This window comes from Apteryx rowi, unplaced genomic scaffold (assembly GCF_003343035.1).
Source record: "Apteryx rowi isolate R43461 unplaced genomic scaffold, aptRow1 scaffold_390, whole genome shotgun sequence".
Lineage (NCBI taxonomy): Eukaryota > Metazoa > Chordata > Aves > Apterygiformes > Apterygidae > Apteryx > Apteryx rowi.
Window position 1 is genome coordinate 317,993 of NW_020450419.1, and position 23,832 is coordinate 341,824.

The 23,832-nt window shown below is 38.7% G+C and overlaps 1 protein-coding gene across 1 annotated transcript in view; it reads right to left on the reverse strand.

Annotated features, from left to right (window-relative positions):
* LOC112970328 (LARGE xylosyl- and glucuronyltransferase 1) overlaps positions 1–23,832 on the reverse strand; it is a 196,367-nt gene that overhangs the window by 61,632 nt on the left and 110,903 nt on the right. The window contains exon 6 of the mRNA XM_026074588.1: positions 822–926. Within this exon, the coding sequence (XP_025930373.1) occupies positions 822–926 (105 nt within the window). The remainder of the gene's footprint in view (positions 1–821; positions 927–23,832) is intronic.

The following is a 23,832-nucleotide window of genomic DNA, read 5'->3' on the forward strand; positions in this document are numbered from 1 at the left end:
TGCAATCCTTTTCTAGTTAGCCTGTTTAGTTGAATCCTGCATATTTCTGCACAGCAAAACCACTATCATGGTGAATCATTTTCTGATAGTACAGGTATTTAAATAGACTCATCTTTTCTAAATGGAGCCTTCACCATCTGTTCTGCCCTTTTATTACAGATAGAGAGGGAACCTCACTCACTGCACCAGTGCATAAAGCCTAGCATTGAAATGATTTAGATGTATGTGTGTGTTCTTTATGCACCTGCTATGTTTTCTCACATACCAAACACAAATCAGTGGGAAGACCTGTCTCTCATAACCTAATAAATTCTCTGATCTAGTGCCTTTATTCCTTTCTCACAGTAGCAGAAATTGATGGCCAGTGGTTTGCATTTTATTAGGAGAATTATGACCCTGTTGCTGTCCTGCAGGAGTTATATCGTTACTAGGCTGACATTTTGTGATACCATTTACCTCTCTACAGAAGATGAGCCTTAATTCCTATTCTTTCCCTCTTGCTGGGCCTACATATGCTTCAGGTGCTCATCATAGAGAGAAATCTTTAAGAGATGTGCTTAGGATGTGTTAGACTACTACTGAAAAGCTCTGTCCTTCCCCAAAGGATGTCTCTCTTAAGACTATTTAGAGAAAGAACATGTTCCCCATAGAGCAGCATAGAAGCAGAAACTCCAAAACGCATCACACTACATCATTTTTACTACTCTAAGCTGCAAATTTTGAGGTAGGTTGGGAAGGAGGTACAGTATCATACTCTATACCAGGAGGTAAATTCCACCTTCAATGCAAATGTTAATTCAAAGAAAGCCCTCAGGGCTTACCTGTATTGTAGCCCCTCCCAAGTGCTGGCCAGGGACGATGATTCTTCCAGAGGTTGCCCAGATACCAGTCACTTTGGTTCTCCACCAAGCCAAGAACCTGCTGCCCTGGAAATGAGCAAATTACAAACACATCATTAAAAAAAAGGCAGTCAGTCAATGGTAAACACAAAATCTGGAGTGGGACAGTCAGTGGAAACAGAAGACAGCAGTTCTGAGGCTGCCTTCCTTTCATGCATTAGGAAGATGCCTAGTTATGTAACAGAAAACAATCCTGGCACAGCAAACTCAGCACGGTTCATTTCTTTCCTTCTCCCCTGGCTAGTCTGAGTAATTAAACACTGTGGGAAACTTTGCCGTGCTGACAAAAATATATCACCCAGACAAATCTGAATGCTGCTTGATTTTGGAATACAATGATGAAGAACACTCCTGGTGAGACGTAAGTGTTGGTAAAATGATCATCTAATATGAAGATCTGTTTATACTCTGATAGAGATAATATAATTGAAGAACAAAGCTTGATATAATAAATTATTCTTTTCCCATGCTCCCCCCCAAAATGGTTTCAGGTTTTTTTTCTCAGCCACAAAGGAAATCCCTTTTGCTCTAGAAAATATTGAATTCTAAGGGCTTACCTACATAAGAAAGTTGCACTGTTTTAATTCAAGAGAGTAATTTAAAACTCATTTAGGTAATGCCTGTGTGAAATTATGATTTCAGCTTTAGATGGGCTTATTTTGGTTTAGCTTACATTGATTAGCAGCTGGTTTCAGCTAGAGTAAAACGTGTTTTAAATCAAATGTGTCTAGAAGGTTTGCACTGCTTAAAAATCAACTGAAAAGTGAATGTTTGTATAGATAAGGACTTAATTATCTATCCTGAGATGTGCTGTATAAAATGTAAATAAGAGAAGTGATTGAAATGGTGCTCTTGTGAAGGAGGGAAGGAAAAAACTGCATTTGGATTTAAACAAAGAAAGGAAGGGGAATGGTGTTTTGACAGAGGGAATGGTATTTTGACAGAGGGACACACTCAGTAAGGGCAGTATGACTGGGATTGGAAATTGTTTACAACCTTTCTAGAAATCAGTTAAATATCATGCTCTGCAAGAACATTTCCAAATCTCAGATATGCTAGTAAAACTGGGTGTAGGGCCACAGCATTGCACTGAAAGTATTAAATTATCATTCTATGCTGCATATGTAGAGCCATTGTCTGCATTACTAAAATTTGGTATGGTCACAGAGAGACTGGGCTGTGAAGCAAGACACACAGACAGAAGATTCATTTAATTTCATAAACAGCCAGGAAGAAGTTAGGATGGGTTAGGTCACCAGTTTCAAAGAGTGTAAGGGGTAAGGAGGAGTGAGTTGCCAATGCATTTAACAAATATAGCAGAACTGCACATTACAAAAGCATTCAAGGAGTGAATGAAAATCAATCTAGAAATGACTTTGAGAGATTACTGAGTGCACTCCTTACCACTGTTCAGGATCAGCCTACTCTATCCCAGTCACAACACACCCATCCTCACCAGCTCTCATTTTCTAGTGATGTCTCTCCTTTTCCATTGTATACTATATATTTCTTTTTCCACATTATAATTCTTCACTAGTTTTTAAAAAAGGTGAGAAATCTAGGTGAGAGGGGAAAGGATCATCTAAAAGCCCACCATGCATTTATCACCCCACTGGTGCTACTCAAAACTGGTAGTATTAGGAGAGCACAGTGCATAAGAAAATGAGAGGAATTCAAGTTAGAGGCAGATGCATCCTAAGCAACTGCTGAAAGGAAGGTCTGCTCTTTCTCCAAACAAACTGTAGGATTTCTCAGCCTGTGAGACACACAGAACACACTGGACAGCAAATGAGGCTCGATGGGCCATATATTGTGAGGAAATATGAAAGGGATCTTGACTGATTGAAACAAGTCTTAGTCAGAAAAGGCCTAGGGGCACAGATTTAAACTAACACTTGTTGATCCTGTGCTAGAAGGCTGACTATTCTTTATAAACCACTCCCTTACAGATGAGGTAGAATAAATCAAAATAAGAAACTACCATGGCTAGTAAAGGGTGAGAAAAACAGTAAAAAATTCAGGTGCAGCTGGGCTGGAATGTAATGGCACAGCTGGTAGGAAGAGAGTGACCCTGCCCATACTCTAATAGCACATTTCACAACTCAGCAGTCAGCAGATCCTTTTGAGGACAGTACTGCTAACATCAAAAGAAATGTTAGAATTCTATTTGCAAGAAGCTGATATTGAACTTCCTTACCATGGAGCATCAATCTGCTTTCATTATTTTAGCCCCATGTGTTGCCAAACAAGTCACAGAGTTCAGCCTTCAAACTGACAAATAATAAGAAATGAACAAACCTTGCTGCTTGTTAATGGCTTTGCTTTCCCACCTGCTAGTTCAAAATCTCAGTTCTAAAAATATACCCTTGAAATACTTATTTTCCAGTTAGTATTTCTCATATCAATATAGACTGGAAGGCTTAGGAAATTATATTTCCATATATTTCTTGTAGCAGTATCATTTCCTTCCCCTTTTCCCCTGTATTTTTAAAGGCACCAGAACAAATCCTGCTCTCAACAGCACTTCTGGGAGTTTGATATGGGACATAGATGAAGGCAGCAATTAACATGCAAGCTTTAGAGCTCAGATACATGGATAAGATAATGTGATTTATGTTGTATCAACTGAGCTGGAATAACTGCCTGTACCTGCCCTTTTGGCTTTTCACAAAGTAAAATGTATTAGCTAACACATTTCAGTTTGCTTTTGCAGCCACCTGGGAATGCACAAATGTTCAGGTGCTGTCCTAGGCTAATATATCATATAACTTGTTATAACTCTTACTGGTATATAAAATCTCATTAGGCAGATGAAATGACTTGCCTCCCAAGCCATCTTGGAGAAAGTTATGAAGATACATTTAGTACCTTCACTAGTTATGCTTCCATTTTTTCTAGTCTGGGATGGTGTTGCTGTCTCTTCCAAAGAAGAATACCAATTTTTTTTCCCTTTACGTTATCTCTATGATCTCAACTGAGGGCAGAACTGATCAGAACTGAACTTTAGCTGCATAGCAAATTTTGATGATTCCAAAAAATGCTTTCATTCTGAATTGGGATAAAAAACTGAAATTCAGAAATATTTTCTGGAAAAGAGGTCCCAAAATATTTTGATTTGCAACCATCAGCATAATCATATCTAAATGTTTTATATTAACAATATACAACACCCCATTTCAATAGTATTGAACAACATGATATGTAATATAGAAGTATAATATATAACTTATATGCCACATTATTCTATGTATTTAAAAGTTCAAAAAATAATCCAAATCATAAATTTTTGCCATTCTGGTTTTGAACAACTAAAAATGTTTCTGTCAAAACTTTCATCAAAAGATTTTGATATCAATGATCACTGTGAGTGAAAAAATTTATCTAACATATTTGAGTACTACCAGTCATTTCATTTAGTTAGTTACTTTCTCAGCTGCATTAGGAAGTCATAGAAATGAGGTACTGGCCAAAGCAATGCACAGTGTGAGCAGGCACAATGAAAACTTTCCTTGTCCACAGTTCTCTGGCTTCTGCTCTGACTTGTCCTTCTGCCACTCTTCCTGTCTTCCCCATGAGGCATATGCAGTTCTGCTGAAACTTTGCACTATTAGCTTTTGATTAACTTAAGTCTCCCAAGCAAAGGCTACAGTGCTGTTGGGCCTGCTTTTGCAATGTGAATGAAACTTCCTAGTTGGTATTTCACCAGTCTTGTTTCACCTCTGATCGTACCAGAATCTGAATTCAGATTTCTGGAGGTGAGAGTGTTGATCTTCCCTGCCACCAAAGCCTTTGTAAAAGGCAAGGGTGAAAGAGTTATTCTTTCAGCAAATGAGAACACTGTGGCTACCATTATGAATTTGAATTGTTCAGTATTCTGAACTGCCTCTTTCTTCTTCTTAAGAGTTATTATAATAAAACACCATGACTAACAACAAGAACTTTGTCATTGTTTTCTGCTCTGGGTCTACAGTTATGATTAAGTGCACTCTTCTCGCTCTTTGTTACTCCACGCACAAGTTAGCTTATGAAAATAAAGCTGTCTTTCTTACTTATACATATATCACCACTAACAGCCAGACAACAGAAAACACAGCTATGATTCTGGCATGACCATGGTGAAAAATTATCAAGCAGGCAGAATTACAGCTGGATTGCCCAGATCCAGGCTGTATTCCACCTGGCTGCGGGACGAGACTTCCTCTAGAAGGCAGCTACACACCTACAGTATTTTGCACAGTATAGCTCTCTGACAGCTCACATGATGAGAAGTGCTTCTCTCCTTGCAAAAGCTTAGCTGTTGCTAGAAGGAGGTTTCCATGGAAAAACAGATACTTCTAAGCCTGACAACTCAATGCCTTCAGTTCTCTTTTCACTTCATAGATTTTTGGTGGCTAATCAAGGGGAAAGGATGATCCTATAACTCAGGCATTGAAGGAGACCCAATATCTCATCTCAGTCCCTAACTTTGATACTGATTTCTTGTGTGATCCTGGACAAGTCACGTAACAGCCTCTTGCTCGATTCTCCATTAAAAAAATGTGGATAACAATAGCTCTTTTACCCCTTCCCCATTTTGTGTGCCTCACATCATGTAAACATAAGCACTTTGAAGTATTAACTGTTCATATCTAAAGTATAATAATGGCTGCACCTGGCTAGTCTAAAACTCAATCCAGCACAGTACTGTGTCTCCCACAGTAGCAAGTAGCAGCTGTGTAATTAAGAGTATAATAACAGGGTAGCTGTATGGTGGCATTTCTCAGAGGGCTCTACCAACTTCCAGCAACTTGTGGCACATGACTCACCTGAAGAAGTACCAGATTTTATTTATTTTGAATCTGGTATCTGCTAGTTTCATTTGATGTTTCACAATGAAAAAGATCATGAACAAGCTTTTCCTATTCTGCTTTTTATATGAGCGGACTAGCAGAATCTGTAATGGTAAAATCAAGCTGGATTATTTTCTGCACAACTCTGAGTAAAACTCTTTCATTAATGTACTTTCCCATCCTCTCCTTCTCTCTCCTTCTCCCAATTTCTTTTGCTTTATCTCTTGAATACCTGCATAAGGCACACCTTCCTTTCTGAAATGATCATTATATATGTGAAGCCACATCCGCATGGCAGAAATCTGCATCATTTCAATGAAATCAGTCTACTTATGCTGAGTTATAGCAGCTGAATGTCTGGCACTTCATGCTAGTCTTCCCTGACTCTGATCCTTCCTCTACGACCTTCCAGTCTCTGATCTTGCACCTGTCCATACAAAATATGTGGTTTCTAAAATCTTTCTCTTCTCCTGCCACATATCTCATTCATCTCTTCGGATCACTGTCAAGTTCAAGCTTTTCATCCTCACTATTGATTCCCTGTGAAATTCCTGCTCTGTCTGTATCAATTCATGTTTCTCCCTGCTCCCAAACTCACTCCTGTGTTCTACTTCTATGCCCTCTCTCGTCCCTGGATCAGACTCTCTTCTCTTGCAGCAAATTCCCTGAGTCATCTCTGGAAATATACTTCTAGCACAAAAAATCTTTAGCACTTCCCTCTACAAAGTTTTTAGAAATTTTATCATAAATCCAGTGCAAAATATGGATGAGAAATCTTGTGTGTGCCCTGTAGCACAAGCCTGTGTGTCCCTAGGAAATGAGATGGCATTTTTCTCATATGTTGTACAGTGCAGGACACACTATGTTCAACAGAATTGAAATGCTTTACCTCTCCTGTGCATTTATTTCACATATATACCCTATGTGCACATGTATGCATATATATATTATATACATATGAACTGCATGTGTATACATGTGTATACATATGTATACATGTGTATACATATATATGTGTATGTGTATGTAGGTAGGTATAGGAAGAGGCATTTTCTGTCATGAAGAGCTTATCTTTTACATGCGGAAAAGTCAACAGAGTTTCAGGGCAATATGCCTGCCACAAAAGTTTAACTTTGTTATTTGATATTTCATTTGCATCAGGTACATTGCTGCTTCCCAACAGCCTCTGTGCTCTTCTTATTGGACCAACTTCTCAGAAATAGAAACTGCATGGAGAGTTATTAAAGATCAGCCTGAATGAGAAGCAGTTGAAAAGTAGCTCACTGAAGCTATTGCAGGACTGTCTCAAGAGAAGAGAGCATGGCTCCACAGGAATGGCAGACTGGATAGCAGACTGGTGCCAGGAAGAGAAGAGAGGAGACAAGCAGTTAATACATGATAAGAAAGGATTGACAGATAAGTGAAGTAGAGGTAGATGCAGTACCTAGCAGGCAGGGAAAGACAAGATGGGCCAGGAGAAAGGAATTAGTGAAAGGAATAAAAGAAGACACTGGCAATGTTGGAACAAGAATCTAAAAAATGGTATCAGCTGCCTTCTGTATGTACTGAGAGGTGGTGGTGTGGCCATGGTAAAAGAAGTAACAGCTTAACAGCTGCTTGGGCTGGAGAAGAATTCAGCAAGAGTTTTGAAAGTCAGTACAGAAAGAAACATGACAGGTGTTCCGTAGGTGGTTTGAGGGAGGATTCAAAAGGCACAGTCAAAACACAGCCTAAGTTCATGGGCCTGAGTAATAGAGCCAACTTAGGTCAAATGCAGTTGGAGCTGACAATGACACAAAAGGCGATCAAAAGCATGAAGTATACAAAATTGGACTGAGAGAGATTGGGGTAAAGAGCTACATCTGTGATTCATCAGCATAAGGAAAGATGAAAGAGTGAAATTAATCAAAAGAAGAGAATATACTGGGTTTCCCCTCATCTTCTCTCCTCCAAGGAGCTTGTTAGGAAAGGAAGAGGACAGTGAGGAGTCAAGCAAAATGCAGCAAAGCTAGCAAATCTGTCATTAATGTTTGCAACACTTTCATCTGCACAGTTTCAAGGAAACGGATTCTCAGCAGCCAAGCACAAAAGAGTAAGCATGGAATAAACCTTTCACTCTGGAACGAAGATTTCTAAGGTTTTGTGTGACAATGGCAAGGCAATAACAACAGGCCTCAGGCACTGTCTGCAACTTAAAAAGAGTTCAAAGATGCTATGATTTGGACAGGCACAGAAGTTTTTGTTTGTTTCCTGCCTGGCAGGAAAGGACATACTCGAAGCATTGTCAGGAAAACTGATCTAGCATGGAGTTTGGAGAAGAACGAGCCTGACCACAGAGGGACAGTTATGACACTGTAACCCAGACCAAGGAGATATCCATGCCAGCTTCAAGTGCTGCTGAGCCTATCCTTTCTCATTTCAGTTTTTATGTCATTGTTTATAGCACAACATGTCCCAGCAGTAGAACTGCCACCTAATTAACAGCTAAAGAAAACTTGACATGAACCCTTTCAGACCATGGGTATTCTGCTAACCAGGATGGAGGAGGTCACTGAGATGTACTCTCTGTTCTGACTACCCATCTCACTTTTTTATTCACACCAGTGGCTGCTAAAGATTGTGTGTCCTAAAACTGCTTTTCCCCTATTGTAGTCTCCCATTTAAATTTTGATTTATTTAATATAAAACAAACATAGAAATGCTTATATAAAATTGACAGCTTCTTTATTTGAAATCAGCAAAATGTCCTTACAAAGTCAATTCCAATCCACTCGTTCTAGTATTCAGGCAAAGGTCTGAGGGAAAAGTTATCTCCAAATGACTGTGCCCAGTGCTTTAGGAACTTACAGGCTGTTAAAACCATGGCACGAATTTGTCCTATGCAGGAATATGTGATCACTGAATAAAAAAAGCTTTCTTTTTTTCTTGCTGCCAAAGTTAATGAAATAAAACTGTCTTGGACGAGTGTGTGAAGAGCATGAAAGTAACTTTCCATGCACCATGACTCTGTCTGTCATAACTTTATCCATTTTACAAAGGGGATAAGGTCCTGAGATGCACATATTGGTTGGCACAAATCCCATCTGTGAAACACATCTCAGTAATGGGAAGCTGAGCAGCTGGATGCAATGTGTAATCAGTAATCTAACTCTTATGCAATGCCTTTCATGAGTAGTGCTTTACAAAGGAAATGACAGAACTCTTTCCAACTGGAGAAACTGAGGCAGTCATAGAATGACTTTTTCGAGGTCAAATGGGAGATGAGTGATGATCTATGAAGAAGTGACAGGACTTTCGAGACCCACACCACTGTTCTACATACTGAGAGATACTGTCCTTTTTAGCGGTCTAGTGCCTAAGCTACTATCGCTGCCCAATAATCATTTAGAAATTCCACTCATCTCATCTTCTGACCAGCTCTCAGCTTATTTGGTCTGCTAATGGCTGATTTTTTCTCACCACATCCCTGAATGCTACATTCTGCTCTGCCATAAATTTACTTCGGATAAGTCCCTTGGGATTCTGGCCACTTCTCTTCACATTCCTCTTGACATTCAGTCAGTTGTTCATTTCAGCTGTAGCAAGGTAAATCTCGAGTTGCCTCACTTAATTGAACAAATTTAACTCAGATTCACCCCAGAGTAACAGAGGTTAGCAGTCGGCTGTTTGTCTCTTTTTTTTTCTGTAAAATGAGGATAACTCACTACTGATCCATCACTACTTCACTATACTTTATCAGGTTTCGGTAGTAAGTGTTAGAACAGCAAACTGTTATTTATTAACAATGAATTAGAGACAGAAGGATATGAGTTTTCTAATATTCCAGAGACTGCTCGTGGCAATTGTGGGCAGCTTTCTACTTTATATCCTCTTAGGTGGTTATCGAATATAAACAGCAGGATAGTAAACTCTCTTCCTTTTTACTTAAAAGGAACAAATCCTCCAAACTGATGGATACACCAGGAAGGTTCGTAAGCATTTCAGTAAGTATGTCTCACAAAAAATCAGAAGTATGAAATCCGTAGATATCAGTAGAAATCAGTAAATATGTCTCACAAGTACTTTTTCTGAGCATCATAGAAGTCCCAGAATGTAGAAACCATTACAGAAAAAAATCCAAGATGAATAAAGTGAAAAGGACTGTTTTTTTGGTGTTAAGTAAAAAAAACCCAAAAACAAAAACACAGGGCTGTATTTGGTAGAAAAGGGCTGCTGCCACATACTTAATGTGAAAAAGGTTGCCAAGTTAATGTAAGTGGTGTTGAAATCCAGCTATGTTGACATTATTTTTCCCCTTTGTTGGGTTCAGTTCTGTTAAAAAATAAACAAGCTCTGCATTTCCCTTTGGCTATGTGGCTTAACCAGGCAAATTATTCAAGATGAAAATTCAGGAGTGTTCTCTTCAGTAGACACAGATTGCAGTAAGATGCTGCTACCTGCCTGGCACTTCTTGACAATGCTATTAACGGCACTTATTATACTGACAATCAGTTTGTTTATGTAAAGAGCTCACCTCATCCTGTTAATTATGGGCTGCGAGACAGGTTAGAGCTCACAACCACTACGGCTAAGAATGATTTATGCACTGAGAGTATCAGATGGTAACATGACACGGTAAACATTTTTTCATATCTAATGGCTAAGGACAATTAGTCCTATATTGGGAAGTGTTGATAGAACTCTGATACTAAACAACAATTTGCTGTTTTGCATCTTGAGCCCATCGAACAAGAGATGCTTCTGCTTGATGCAACAAAGCAGTGGCTGTACAGAGCCAAACAAGATGCCTCATGTTTTAGTGATGAGCACAAGAGACTCAGGATCTGTTGCTCATTCTATCATTGAGTTGCTGCGCAATCACAGATGGGCCACCTCTTTGCTGAGCTTCAGCCTCTCTAAGTAGGACATGATTCTGCAGTCAGGCTAAATATAGGATGCGCATATAAGTGGAAAGGAACAACTTGGAGAACAGAATGGAAAACTTTGTCCTGCTGCAGGGCTGCACGTTATTTTGACTGCAAGAGATGGAGCACTGCAAATAGCTAATACACACGCAGAGAATTGCTCTTAAGTTTGAATATGACCATTCTTTCTCTATGTCCTTCTCTTTCTTTTAACCTGCACTCTGGAGACAAAGGGATTTGCAAGGCGAATTGGCTGAGGTGTTCTCCTGCTGAAACTGTGTCTACTGATAAACTCAATTCGAAACCATAAATAGCATTGACTCAGTTTTCCTAGCATGTAATAACGCTGTCTGTTACAAGAGAGTCAAGACTCACACAAAGATAAAATTATCTAGCTGCCACTTATACAGCACTTAGAACTTCCAGGGTGAATAGTAGTGTATGTTGCATGGATTGCCATTAAACATTAATTACTGCTTACTTTCTTAGTTTTCAGCTGTTCACTACATATATGACACATCTGGCTAGAATGACAATGAAGTGGTTAATATTCCTGACAGAGAATCAAATAGGTCTTGGAAGAAGGAATATGAAAAATTCCTTCATTCCTTCATCTTTTTCAAATAAAGGAATATGAAGGAATATGAAAAATTCCTTCATCTTTTTCAAATAAATCTTTGTGGATAGTTCCAGAGGTTTTAGGGTGTTTAACTGAAGTCCATCTCAGCACTGTCATTTGCCTTTCTTTGCTGTTTATTGGCTTAGCACTGAGTGATTCCTTTTGTTCTGAAGAACCTCAGAGCAAAGAGGAAGAACTAAATAAGGGGATAAAAATAAGTGTTATGAAAATCAACTTAAGCTCCTTTTCTCTCTCTGTTGTTTAATTATTTAGTTAGTGCAGATCTGGCTTTAATTGTGACAAACAGATCAAAAATGTAAGCCAAACAGTTCACAGAGAATGCTCAGTTTTGTTACACAGCTCTGAGCCAGGGAGACTTTAAAGTCTTATAAAAGAGTTAAAGTTTAAAAGCAAAGAGGTGAGAGATTAACAGAAGGTGCCAGTTTCATTAAGTAGATATGTTGATGGTAACGGGAAGATAGGGCAAGACTTGCTGTCCACTGAAACACAGCAACTCCCATAATGAATTCTGCACATCATATCTTTCAAGCTTCTAATATTTCATTCATTGATTTTATTGTCAAATGAAAAGGCGCTTGTTCCAAGTGGCATTTAGTGAGACAGATGGGGAAAGTTCCAGGCTTCATTAACGGGAGTCTGCTCTCTGGATAATGTTGACATTATATGGATAAAAAGCAACAAGAGTGCAACAGTCTACCAGTCCTGATGTTCAGAAAAGTCTCTTTGCTTCTGTTCCTGGAAGCTGAAGGGCTTTTCACTTTGTCAGCCTCACGTGTCATCTACAGAGACCTATGAAAGAATGTTGTTCAGACTGTTTTCACACTGATGCTTTGAGATAAGCTCTGTTAGCCCAGAATTCAACTTTTGTGTTGACTGCTGTTTTCTGCTAGGAGAGGAGAGAAGATCAGAAGAGAAGGCTATGAACTATTAAACTTTCTGGCATCTAGAGTTAAGGAAGTATTCTGCATTGTGCTTACAAGACAGAGAGGACATATATATTCAGTTGAGCCTGCTCTTTTTAGCCCCAGTAACAAATATCATCAGAAAAACCTTAAAAGTCTGTTTACTGACACTCAATAGTTATGAGTGCATCAAATGAAAGGCAAATAAGATCTCAGAGTTGCTTTCAGCCACAGAAATAAATGTGCAGAAAAGCCAAACTTAGCAGATGCTAAGAGAATAATGAAATACCGATGGTCAGAAAAAGCACTCCAAACTTTGCTTTCTTTGGAAATAAGTGGAGGAGGAAAATGCGAATTGTAAAAGCAGTTTCTGGAAGAGAATCCACTCCCCTCCTAGAGAAGTATCCTATTCAGTGGATGATAGGGTCAAGATCCTTCTTGCTTATTCTCCTTTCCTTTCTATCCCATTAATTTTGCATTGCTGGTGCACAGCAGCACAGCTTCACCAGGAAGCTGCCTGCAGCCAGATGTTTAGGGTACTTCTCTAAAAAATAGGAGAAGTGGTTTAAAATCCTTCAGGCTAAAGAAGGCCTTCCCTTTCCTGGCCATATACTATTTCCCCTACATTACTATGTAAAATGTAGCACTAACACCTCCACATCCTCTCCTTTGTACTCTTCTTCAGTAGTGAGGTCAACTCCTTAGGTCCTTCTGAAAGGTAAATGCAGGAGATTCATGATTTAAAACAGATTTAGGCTGAAAATAGCTGGCAGTTGTATAGCTGGCAGTTGTCTGACTCAACCAAAATGACAGCATCTGTAGGCATGCGCAGCAGCAGAACTTAAAATGCTTGTGTGTTATCGTTAAAAGCAAGGTGAAACTTTGGTGAACTGTTTTGTAAGTTACAAGTCTAAACTTCACTTAGAATGAAATTTCATCAGTAATATCCCTTTGTGAATCTGAGCCTAATACAACTATGATTTTGTAGTGAATTTATAGCATGCTTTAATGTGCAAGTTTTCCTTTAGAAATACTAAAGGGAGGCATCTAAATTGATCAGCTGAAGTACTGAAAATCTCTAAATAAGATAAACCATACTTCCACACTAAAAAGAAAAAAAGAGAAGGGCATAAAAGCATTAAGAATTCTTAGGACATCAAAGATGCTGTAAGCCATCTGTGCAAGCACTGCAAGAAAGCATGCAAAGGGCAGGAAGTTATGGTACCAGTTAATCCCCTTAATCTCTACAAATGCACGAAGTGTAAGCAACATTCCTTTTATGAAGCAGTAAAATATTGTTATGAGTTTTAAATCTATCTTGAGTCTTAATGAATTCTGTAATCGAAAGGATAAGAAGACAGAATCAAGTAAGAGTATATTTCCCTTTACTTATTTTCCTGTTCACCTGACTAGGGACAAGATGGAAAGCAATAAAAAAATGAAAGTTGTAAACTGGACTTGGCTAACTCCCTCCTAACCACTGATGCTAGATGACACTCTGTGCTTGCTCTTAAAAAAGGAACATATAAATAAGACAAGATACAAAAAATTAGCTGCAGCCTGTCTGTATGATAAGCCTCTTTTGTGTTAAAAAGGGTATTAAAAAACAAAGGACTTCACTCTCTGTCTTCCTTGGAGAGAAAAGACTCTCTCACCCCATCAGACGATCACAAGACACTCCCTTTATTGGCACTTTGCTCCACATAGTGGAAGGCTGATGTCACCTTTTTGACACAGTCATGCTGCAGATCTATTAGGCACCATAATAAATACAAATTACTATAGAAACACATTTAATACTCTGGCAAATTAAAAATAGATTGCCTTTCAAGGACTGAAAACCAGCAACAAATTAATATGCACTTGCAGATCAGAAAAGCAATATGGCAAAAAATGTACGATGTAGATGAGAATTTTGGCTGCATATTGGGAAGATCAGTAAGATCCAGTTAATTCTAGAGACCAAAACTTGGCTTCCATTTAATTTAGTAGTGTGAGAATTCATTCAGACCACAGTCACACAACTGCTGTAGAAGCAAGCACACTAGTTCAAGAAATTATCACCTCTCAGGAGGAGTTACTGTCTATCTAGCATAAAGCCAGCTGCAACCCTCTTCACTGGCTCTCTATAATGGCTGAGTGGACAGTGAAAGGGACTACAGTACCCATGAAATCTGTTAATGCAGCTCATGGAGAAGTAATGAAGAGATGATGGCAATGATTCCTTAAATCACTCCAAGTAAAATTGTCGGGACATCAGTCTGCACCTCCAAAAGCATGCAGTAAATAGGATTTGCAGCTAAACTATTTTAATCTCTAGAAAAGGTAAATCCCTTGTTAGCACTGAGGACAGACTGTATAACCTGGTAGATGTGTGAAAGAGTCCCTTCAGTAATTCACTTCCGTTTCCACCTCTATCCCTTAAAAAGGCAGAACTGATCTTTCTCTAGGATTCTTTCCTGGAGGTGCATGCACCCACACATAAAATCTAAATCTTTAGTCCCAAACAAACAGATCTCTCTAGGACTTACTCTTCACAAAGAAAAGATAATGTAGATGGCTCCAAAGATCTCTTGTGAAATTATCTGTCCACAGATTTTCTTTTTAATGCACCCTAACTCACTCTTATTTAGTTGATGCAGTTCCAGTCTCCTTTTACCAGAGTGACTTCAACCTCCCCCTGTGGCATTTCTCAGCTCCCCACTTCATTAGTGCTACTTTTAGCTTGGACCTACACTTGTTCTATATCATGCCCTTAGGGTTTTCAGAAATAAACTTATTTTTCACAGGATCATTTTATTTCTGATTGTATGATTTTCTCTGTGTTCAATGCTGTAAAAAAGGACTGGCAACAGTGCTTTGTAGATCAGCATAAGAAATGTAGGAATCATTTTCAGTGATACACACATCCTCAAAACAACAAAATAGAAAAGTAAACCAACATAAAGCCCCCTCTACAACACATGCAAAGCTGGTTTCTTCACTTCTAGAATAAGATGTGACCTTGTGACTGAATTTAGAGCTGTTATTCTGTCACCTGGGCTCAGCCCATTAATTGCATGAGGCAACAAACTCCAAGGCATAGATCAAATTCTGGGACAACCTTCCATTTATTATCACTGCTTGAAGAGGAATCTGGCTCCTGCCTTCCCATGAAAGGAAAATAAACACTTTCCCATTTAAGCTTATAAGATCAATGCTGCAAGAGGAGAAATGTGTGAGTATGCATGCAGTAAAGGAAAGGAAGGTTTATGTAAGATGTGGCTTACATCACTAAGGCACTGAAAAGAGATCATTATCTGTTTTGGAGGTGGAAAAAAAGATCTTCTATCTATCATTATCAGATTTTGATCAGCTCTAGAAACTGAAAAGTACTACTGTTATTTCATTTCACAACAGATGGGAAAGTTCACCCCTCAGAAAGACTGGATGAAGGCTGACTCAACACTGATCATAAATTATTAACTAATTTGAAAGATTTTCCCCCTCCTCTTTTTCTCCAAGTCTTCTAAGCTAATTTTGTTGCTAATGCAAGGACAGATCTGAAGGAATAATTATCAAGCAGGTATGACAGAATTAAGTAAATGCTCAATGACAAGGCAATGCCAGGTTTCTCTCACTGAACCACTACATAAATTATTTGTGGTCAGGATTAAAGTATTTAATTATATCATCTTTTTGTAGATGACACAGGAAAATTATTTTTAAAATTGCTGCAAGACAGAAAAAAATTCCCCTTCTGTTTGCTTCTTACAATCTATTATTGAGACTGTAGTTCAAAAACAAAATGATCAAAACAGCAGTGACTCACTGGCAAGAACATTAGGATAAATCCATGTACCTTGAAAGTTATCTCCTTGCATACATACTCTTCTCCCCCACCCAAGATGATTGCAATGTTATGCAAATGTACTGTTTCTGGAACAAGGACAGCCTCCAGACCAGAAAGGTAGTGTCTCTCAGTGGTCTGAGTGTTTTTTTCCCAGGGCACCTGGTCCTGCTCCTCAATGTAAAGTTGTCAGTCACTTTAGTAAGCTCTTACTAAACATTACACTCTGAGAGAGAAAAGGGATTGTCAATTTTTTGTTTCACACAGATGATAGCGGGAAGTAAGGAAAGGCTGGCTACTTAAGAAAAGAAGGGGTGTGTAGATCAAAGGAATTTTTGACCCCTGAGGATGACAAAAGAAAAAAAAGGCAAACACGTCTAAGATGTAGCTTTTTCTCCTGAGGGTTTTCTTCTGCAGTGCCAAAAGGAAGAACCAACATTTTAGATAGTGTTGCTCAGTTCAAGTGAGTAGGTCCTAAATGTACTCTGCCCCTCTTATTGCCCATGCTGGCGACTGTGACACACAGCTAGCCTAGGACAGAAGAACTGAGAGAAAGGTACAGTACTGAGAGTTTGACTGCTTGTAGTGAGGAACATCTCAGTCTTGGCTGAGCTGGAGTGGAGAAGCATTTCTTTGCTTCCATCAAAACATCTTTTGAAGTCATGTTTAGCTAACTCTTCTGATAAATGAGCATCTGAGCTTGGTTTGCCTCTATTTGGCTCCAGAATTGAATGAAATGATCTAATTGGTGGATAAATCACATGAATTTGGACTTAATTCTCTAGTCACTGTCAGCTAGGATGGAAGGACTTCAAGCTACTTCTCATTATTTGGACTAATGTCCTGGTCAGAAGAAAACCCAATGGGGAAGCACTGGATTGGTTATTAATGCAAATCCTTAGTATCTCCCTTCAGAACATAAAGGTTTTGCCATTTTTCATACAGAATGTCTAATTATCACTGCTGAAAGCAAACCAGTCCCCTTTTTTTTTTTTAAATTTCAAGCCATAAGAAAAAAGTAAGAAAAAATAACGTGCACCAAATCATGACAGATGCATCAAATAACAAAGTGCTGTGAATTTATTTTTAGGACTAACAAACCTTGACAGAGTCCCTTTAAATGACAGCTAAGAGGGAAAATCTACCTTCAGCTAAACTTTATTATTCCCTCTGCTGTATGGAAAGTGAAATAAATGATTTTCTGAAGGGGAGAAGAAAGGTAAATAAAACAAATATTACTTTTTTTTTTTTTTTTTTACTTCTTTCTACCTCCACAGTTTGGGAAACAGTGCTTGTATTATTTGTCCTCAAAAAACCAAAAATAGGTAAGAAACATTCTGTTTGAATAGTTATTAAAATCAGCATATATAATGACAATGGAAAGCATATGTGAATAATTGTCACCATGACCTAATATTCAGTAATTTCAATGAGCTTTGGATCATACAACTATACACATGCACAGGTGCATATTGTAGCAGTAGCCTCATGAACACTGATGAAAAATACAACAAAGGAAGCAGTTTCTTTTAATAATTCTATTAATTTCCAGACATACTCTATCAGTAACTCATTGTGATTGAGAGGGAAACTAACATGAGAAATATGCCTGCAACTGCATCATCCCCTAATGGGGGGAAAAAAAGGAAACTAATAGATGGAACTGCTAATGGAAATGAACTGAATTCTATATAAGAATTAGAGAGTGGAGTTCTGAGAGGTAGGTATAGGATACATGATATCGCATATGTTATAATATTTCCACAGAATAATACAGAAGTGATTTAAACATCCACAGCAGCTTTCAACTGAAATTTGATGTATTTCTTCTGGACCACTTAACAGTCATGAGTTGCTTCTTTATTTCCTTTCCCATCATTACTTACTGTCAATACATGTGCATGTTAAATTTGATTTCTCTCCTTTGTAATTAGTCTGGATCTACCTGCCAGACATAATAACTACTTCTACAATTCCACATTTGTGACATCAAGTGATTTCCATGGTGACTGAGATATATTCTTAAATGAGACTGGTAAGTGGGTCATATTTGACTGGAAATGGGGAAAAATGCCACTTCTTTATACATACATGCTTTGGTTAGGCTAACCAGTAATTAAGGGAAGACAGATTCTAAGAAAAAACAAAATGGTACAGTTTAATCTGGGTGGGAGCTGATAACCACAGAGACTTATGAAATAGTTTTTAAGGTTATTTTGTGGCTAGTGGAGACTTTCAGAAGCTGTCAGTCTGATCTTTGAGGACTGACTGAAGTTAATCCATAACTTCAGACTTGGTTCAACACATTAACTTAGTTCAATGGATTTTTGTTTTCTATTGGACTGCTCTGTAGAATGTCACTTTATAGTCATATTGCAGTAGCTTTGATCATGATGTCAGGTCTAGATTTGACACTACAAAATCTCTGGTCCTTGTCCCTTTGCACAAGGAATATGCTCTCTTCACAATTTTATTTCCCTTTATCAACTTCAAGCTATACTGCAGACCATATTCAAGCAATGAGATTGTAATGCAGGTATCTGGGTCTGGATTAAAATTAATTGTGCTCTGCTGCAAGGCACTTGTGTACTCAGACTTTATCTGTTAAGGGTGCTCTGGTGAGCTCTAGCACTGTTAAATCCCCTGAAACTCAGGACTGCTGGGTTAGAAGGGCTATTGAATAAAATATACTCAACATAATGCTCTTAGACTCTGATAAAATGGATTCAGCATTGTGAGACAATACAACAGGGAATGAAGACCCTCCATTTAAAAACACTGAGTTGAAGGAGTCAGTATAGATATAGGGTAAGTAGATCTGACTCCATTTATATCAAATGGAACTATTTCAACTTGCAGCAGGTCAGAATTTGGCTCGTTAAATTTACACTACAGAAAAACAAAGCATTTTTCATACATTTGCTTATAAAAACACTGGCTGTTGACTTTGCTACTGATTAACAGCCTCCTACTTTCCCGTTCCAGGTAAGTTGGTGAGGAAAGCTGTCAGACCAAGAACAGAATTGCTGGCAAGCAATCTTGTGGCCAAGGCAGGCTCCAAAGAGCATGTGGCCGTGTAGGAGAGGTTTTGCCAATTGGCAAACTGGGCTTTATGAATTCTAATCCACAGCAGCCCAAGTTCCGTTCCTTAGAGGAGCAAGCTATATTAAAACTAACAACTTTCCCAAATGCAAAGGAGGGATCCAACCACTAGTTTTGAAATGATACCAGGATGGCATAGCAGGATGTGTAAATTGCCACTTGATTTCTGTGAGAGTACATCTAATTTGATGTTTTCAGGGAATGAACCTCTGAAAGAAGAAAGGACCAGAATCCTGTGTGGAACTAAATGTTAGAATTCAAAGAAGACAATACTAACTCTCTAAAGTGTCTGAGTGTTATCATTTGGGGTACACACAATACTAGCTGACTAAGCACCTTGAAACCTTACATCTATAACTTCACATATTCACAATAAATCATGTACAATTAGTCCTCTAAGAATAAACGTGAGATAAATCAGAGGAAACTATGATTTCCCAGTGAAAAAAAGGCCTAGTGTGGAAAATATTTATTACTGCAGACAACTTATTTGTACAGAGGTAGCTCATATCAGAGCTCTGCAGTGCTAGATTCTGTACAAATACAGAATTTATAATGAATAGGCAAGACAGACTGACAATGGGAAGAAGAAAGGAAATGGTAATTTTGCCTTTCACAAACAAGCTCCAGGACTGTAGAGGCAGTAAGGAGCTTGCGGAAGACTGCAGTAGAGCCTGGGAGCAGACCCAGGCCCTGTGGATCCATTCCAGTGGAGCTGTTATTCTAGTTCTCCAACCCGATATATTTTTTTAGCAACTTATTTCAGGAATAAAGTTTAATAATACTTTGACAATGCTAACATGAATAAATTACTAACCTTTTTTCATGATTCAATAGGAGAGTCTAAATAGCTGTTAAGATTGCAAATTAGTTCAGCTCCACTTAAAGTGTTAATTTTTAAGATCTTTTGCAAATCAGAGACTTTGAAGAATAAAAAAGACAGATAATGTTTTCCCGGAGGGTCTGAAATAACTCCCCCAGCAAAGCTGCTCTCAATTGTAAGTTCTGTTAACCAAGTGGCAAAGGAAAAGCTCTCTACACCAACTCATTAATGTCAGACATGACCTTGGGAAATGTTTTGTAACATGTCAGGACACAAAGAATATATAATTCAGTAATTAGGAAGCATGCAGAAAGATTATATTCATGTTTTATACATATTGGTGGGTAGGCAAACAAAGGAGGGCTAGAGAACAGGAGTACTGAAACCATAGCAGGCTGGACAGTCAGTTTGATGAGAGTAGTTAAGAAGATTAATGTATACTCCAAGCTGAACTCCCCCAGTCAGCCTGTGCTCAATAATTTAAAAGACAATGCCAGATCCTTCATTTCAAGGTGACAGAAAATTCTGATGATGAAAGAGGTAGCTGAAAACTTACTTTTAATTAAAAAGCAAACAGGCTGAAACTCCCATGTGCCTAACAGGAAGTAATACCATTTAGGAAATGGTGGGGAGGAATTATTATTTAGATAGTTCATTTTATTAAATAAAGGAACTCAAAGAGAACCAATAACAACTTTTTCTCTCTAGTATCCTTAATAATACAAGATGATTACTCATCAACTTAATGAGAAAAAGTTCAAGGCAAAAGAGAAAGCAATTAAATTGACAGATTTATAGCTACCAAGAACAGATACTCACAAAATGCAGGCTAGGGTGGATTAAATGACCACATTAATTCACAAAATGTTACATTCCTAGGAAGATGAGTAAATGGATTGGATGACAGACCTCACATCTTTTATGTGAAACAAATAGGTAGATAGGTGACAAGCAAATTGATAGGTGCATGGTCAGATGGACACAGAGGTGACATATTCATAACATTAATAAAAAAAAATCAAAATGAGCATATATTATACAAAGTCTATGGCAAGAGAGAGCTCTGAAATTGGGTTTGAGAGGCCAGATTAAGACTCAGTTTCTACAGAAGCTGGAAGTTCCTGGTCAGCTTCAGTCTCTTGCTATAAACACTTTTAACCTGCTGAAGTTTAGTTACAAAACTACTTAAGTGTTAAGAATTTATGAGTCGTGAGCAAGAGCTTTTTTTCTAGGGATCACTGAGGCTCTGTAGCCTCAGGCATGCATCATCTGCTGCAATGCATGCCAGTGGGGAGTAGCAGTTCATCATGGTCACCCGTGACATTTTGCTGACTGCTCCATCTTTTTCCCAATGCTAAACTCAGTGATCTTAGACTTTCAGCACCATAGGGCTAACGGAAAATTAGTACATCACATCTTTTTCTCTGCACTTAGAAAGACCACACTTGGCAGATACTGCTCAACAAGGGGATAAAAGAGAGCGCTGGTTGAGAGCAACACTTGGCCCTGAACCTATTAGCCAGAATAGGGTCAGGCGTTATCAGCCCGACCTAACTCAATGCTATATCTTAATGCATCATCATTTTCAGCTTGCTGAAGTCAATGAGACTACTCATGGGCTTTTATGCTTCAGCATGTGATTAAGCACTTCGCTAAAGAAGGTCATTAAATTTAAATTGTAGATGCTTGCTAGGTACTCCTGAAGGTTGTTTTCTCACCTGCAACATATTCCCTTCAGACTCACGGCTGGCAAAACAAGCAGCAAAATAACATCCCAGTCTGCATGTCAGCAATCTTCCCACTAAACTTAAGACATGGGAAATGGATAGTTTCAGGAGGGAGCCATGTTTAGCCTACTGCTGATGCCAGCAAGAACAGTAGTATGTTATGGCTCTCAGTACAGGATGAGCTGCGCAGAAAAGGAAAGGTGTATGAACCTGGCATACTGCAGTGTCTTGCAGAGATATCTCAGTTTCTTTGAGTAGCAGAAGCCATAGAATGGTGTTAACAGAGCATTTTGCCACTGTGTATTTTAACCTGTTCAGTAGGACTAATCAACCTAACAGAGTACTTTGCTAGTGAAGTTAACTAGCTCAGGTACACCTTTATATGTTGGCCTGCATAGACATATCACAGCACTTCCAGAAGCTATCAAGATATTTTCACTCCTCTCTCAGTTCAGTGTGTACACCGCAAAGCAGCCCTCCACCCTGTTTCCTAGTCCTGAACAGCCTATCAATCATGCTGAACTGTATGCTAAAGCCATAATGCACATAACAGACCATTAAAAGCTCAAAGGAGACTACTAAACACATTTCATTAATCATAGTACAATCTAGTCTTGAACCAGGAGCTACTGCTTTGACAAGCTGGTGATGGAGCCCTTCCACCCATTTCTAGTGCCTGGGATAGGGAGAAAGACACTTGGCCCAGTTACCTTAACCTTTTGCCCTTCCTCGCCTTCCTCAAGAACATGTGGCCTGTGATGGTTACATTGCTGGGGAAAGAGAGTGAGTAGAGGATAAAGAATAAAAATAAGAGTAAAGAATAAAAATAGGACAGTCATAAGAAGAAAGCATCTGAATGCTGTTCAAAGAGCCTAGATTCTCAAGGGAGCCAGAACACCCAAAATTCACATGGATTTCAAGAGCACTTCTGAAAAACAGGCCAAACTGACTCCCTCTTCCTGGCAAAGGTGCTTTATTTAGAGATTGGACAAGAAATCAGAAAAAGGACTTTTCTTCCTTGGGGCCCAGGCCCAGTGCTGACTCTACCAGTGTTAAAGCATATGAGGTAAAAGCTACAGGAAAAAATCTGAAAAAGAGATGCCCCCTTTGCACCACCTCTTATTGTTAGCTCTCTGGCTTTTCTCTGCAGCTTCCCAGGCCCCTTCCAGGGAAAGTCAGCAGGTTATTCGTTTCCAGCTAGGCAACTGGAAGGTTAACAAGAGTTACCTGCCAAGCACATCTAACTGTTTAACTCCTACCGATGCCACATGCCTCTGCATGCTAACTAAAAGGGCAGCATACTTTTCTTTTTACCCAGGGATCAGGTTGAAGAAAGGTGCTTTCAGCCAAAGTAAGCTGTTTTCTTGAACAGCAGAGAAAGAAGACACTGTCAATAAAAGATCCCTCTTTAATAATTAATTGGAAGAGTGAAAATGTCTGAACTGCAGGACCTATCGGTACTGGGTTCAGCTTTAATCCTAGTGGAGGATTTGAATCAACAAACTTCTTGCAAGGATGCTAAAACAAAGCTATGGTTTCTTGCCTTAGCTTCATCTCATTCTTCTCATGCTTTTACCCAGCTCAGACTTACAAAAGACTATTCCAAGTGAGTAAGAGATCTGTTGTTGATATCTTTTGATGAAGTTTACCATGCAACGTTAAAAAAAAGGAAAAAAATGTTTAATGGAGAATAAGAACTTTCAAAAACACAGTAGCAGAGTCTTGATTATACCAGATAAGCTGATTCCACTCACAGATGTATGTATTTGATATATTATCACATAATTCCCATATACTAAAATCACATACCTCCTACTCTGCTGATTTGTGTCCCAGGTAGGATTCTGGAGCAGAGACCTTTGCTACTTTACCAGCTAAAGGCAAAATTCATCTCCTATTTTAATACTCCCCTGATTCCTGTTATTCATCAGGGAAAGAGTAGTATTATATCCACAGTATGGCCTGTGATGTTTAATGCTGTCTTTGGGATATTTTAAGATCTGCAGCAGCTACTGCTCTTATTTGCACACTGCTAAATGGAGTTGGGTTTAGAAGATCAAACCATTCCTGCTTCATCTGCCAAAGAACTTTGGCCCTACTGAGAAATTTCTTGAACATGCTGTGCTTTATAGCAGTGTCTGGAAACACTCCTAAAGATCTGGAAAATGAAATTACTG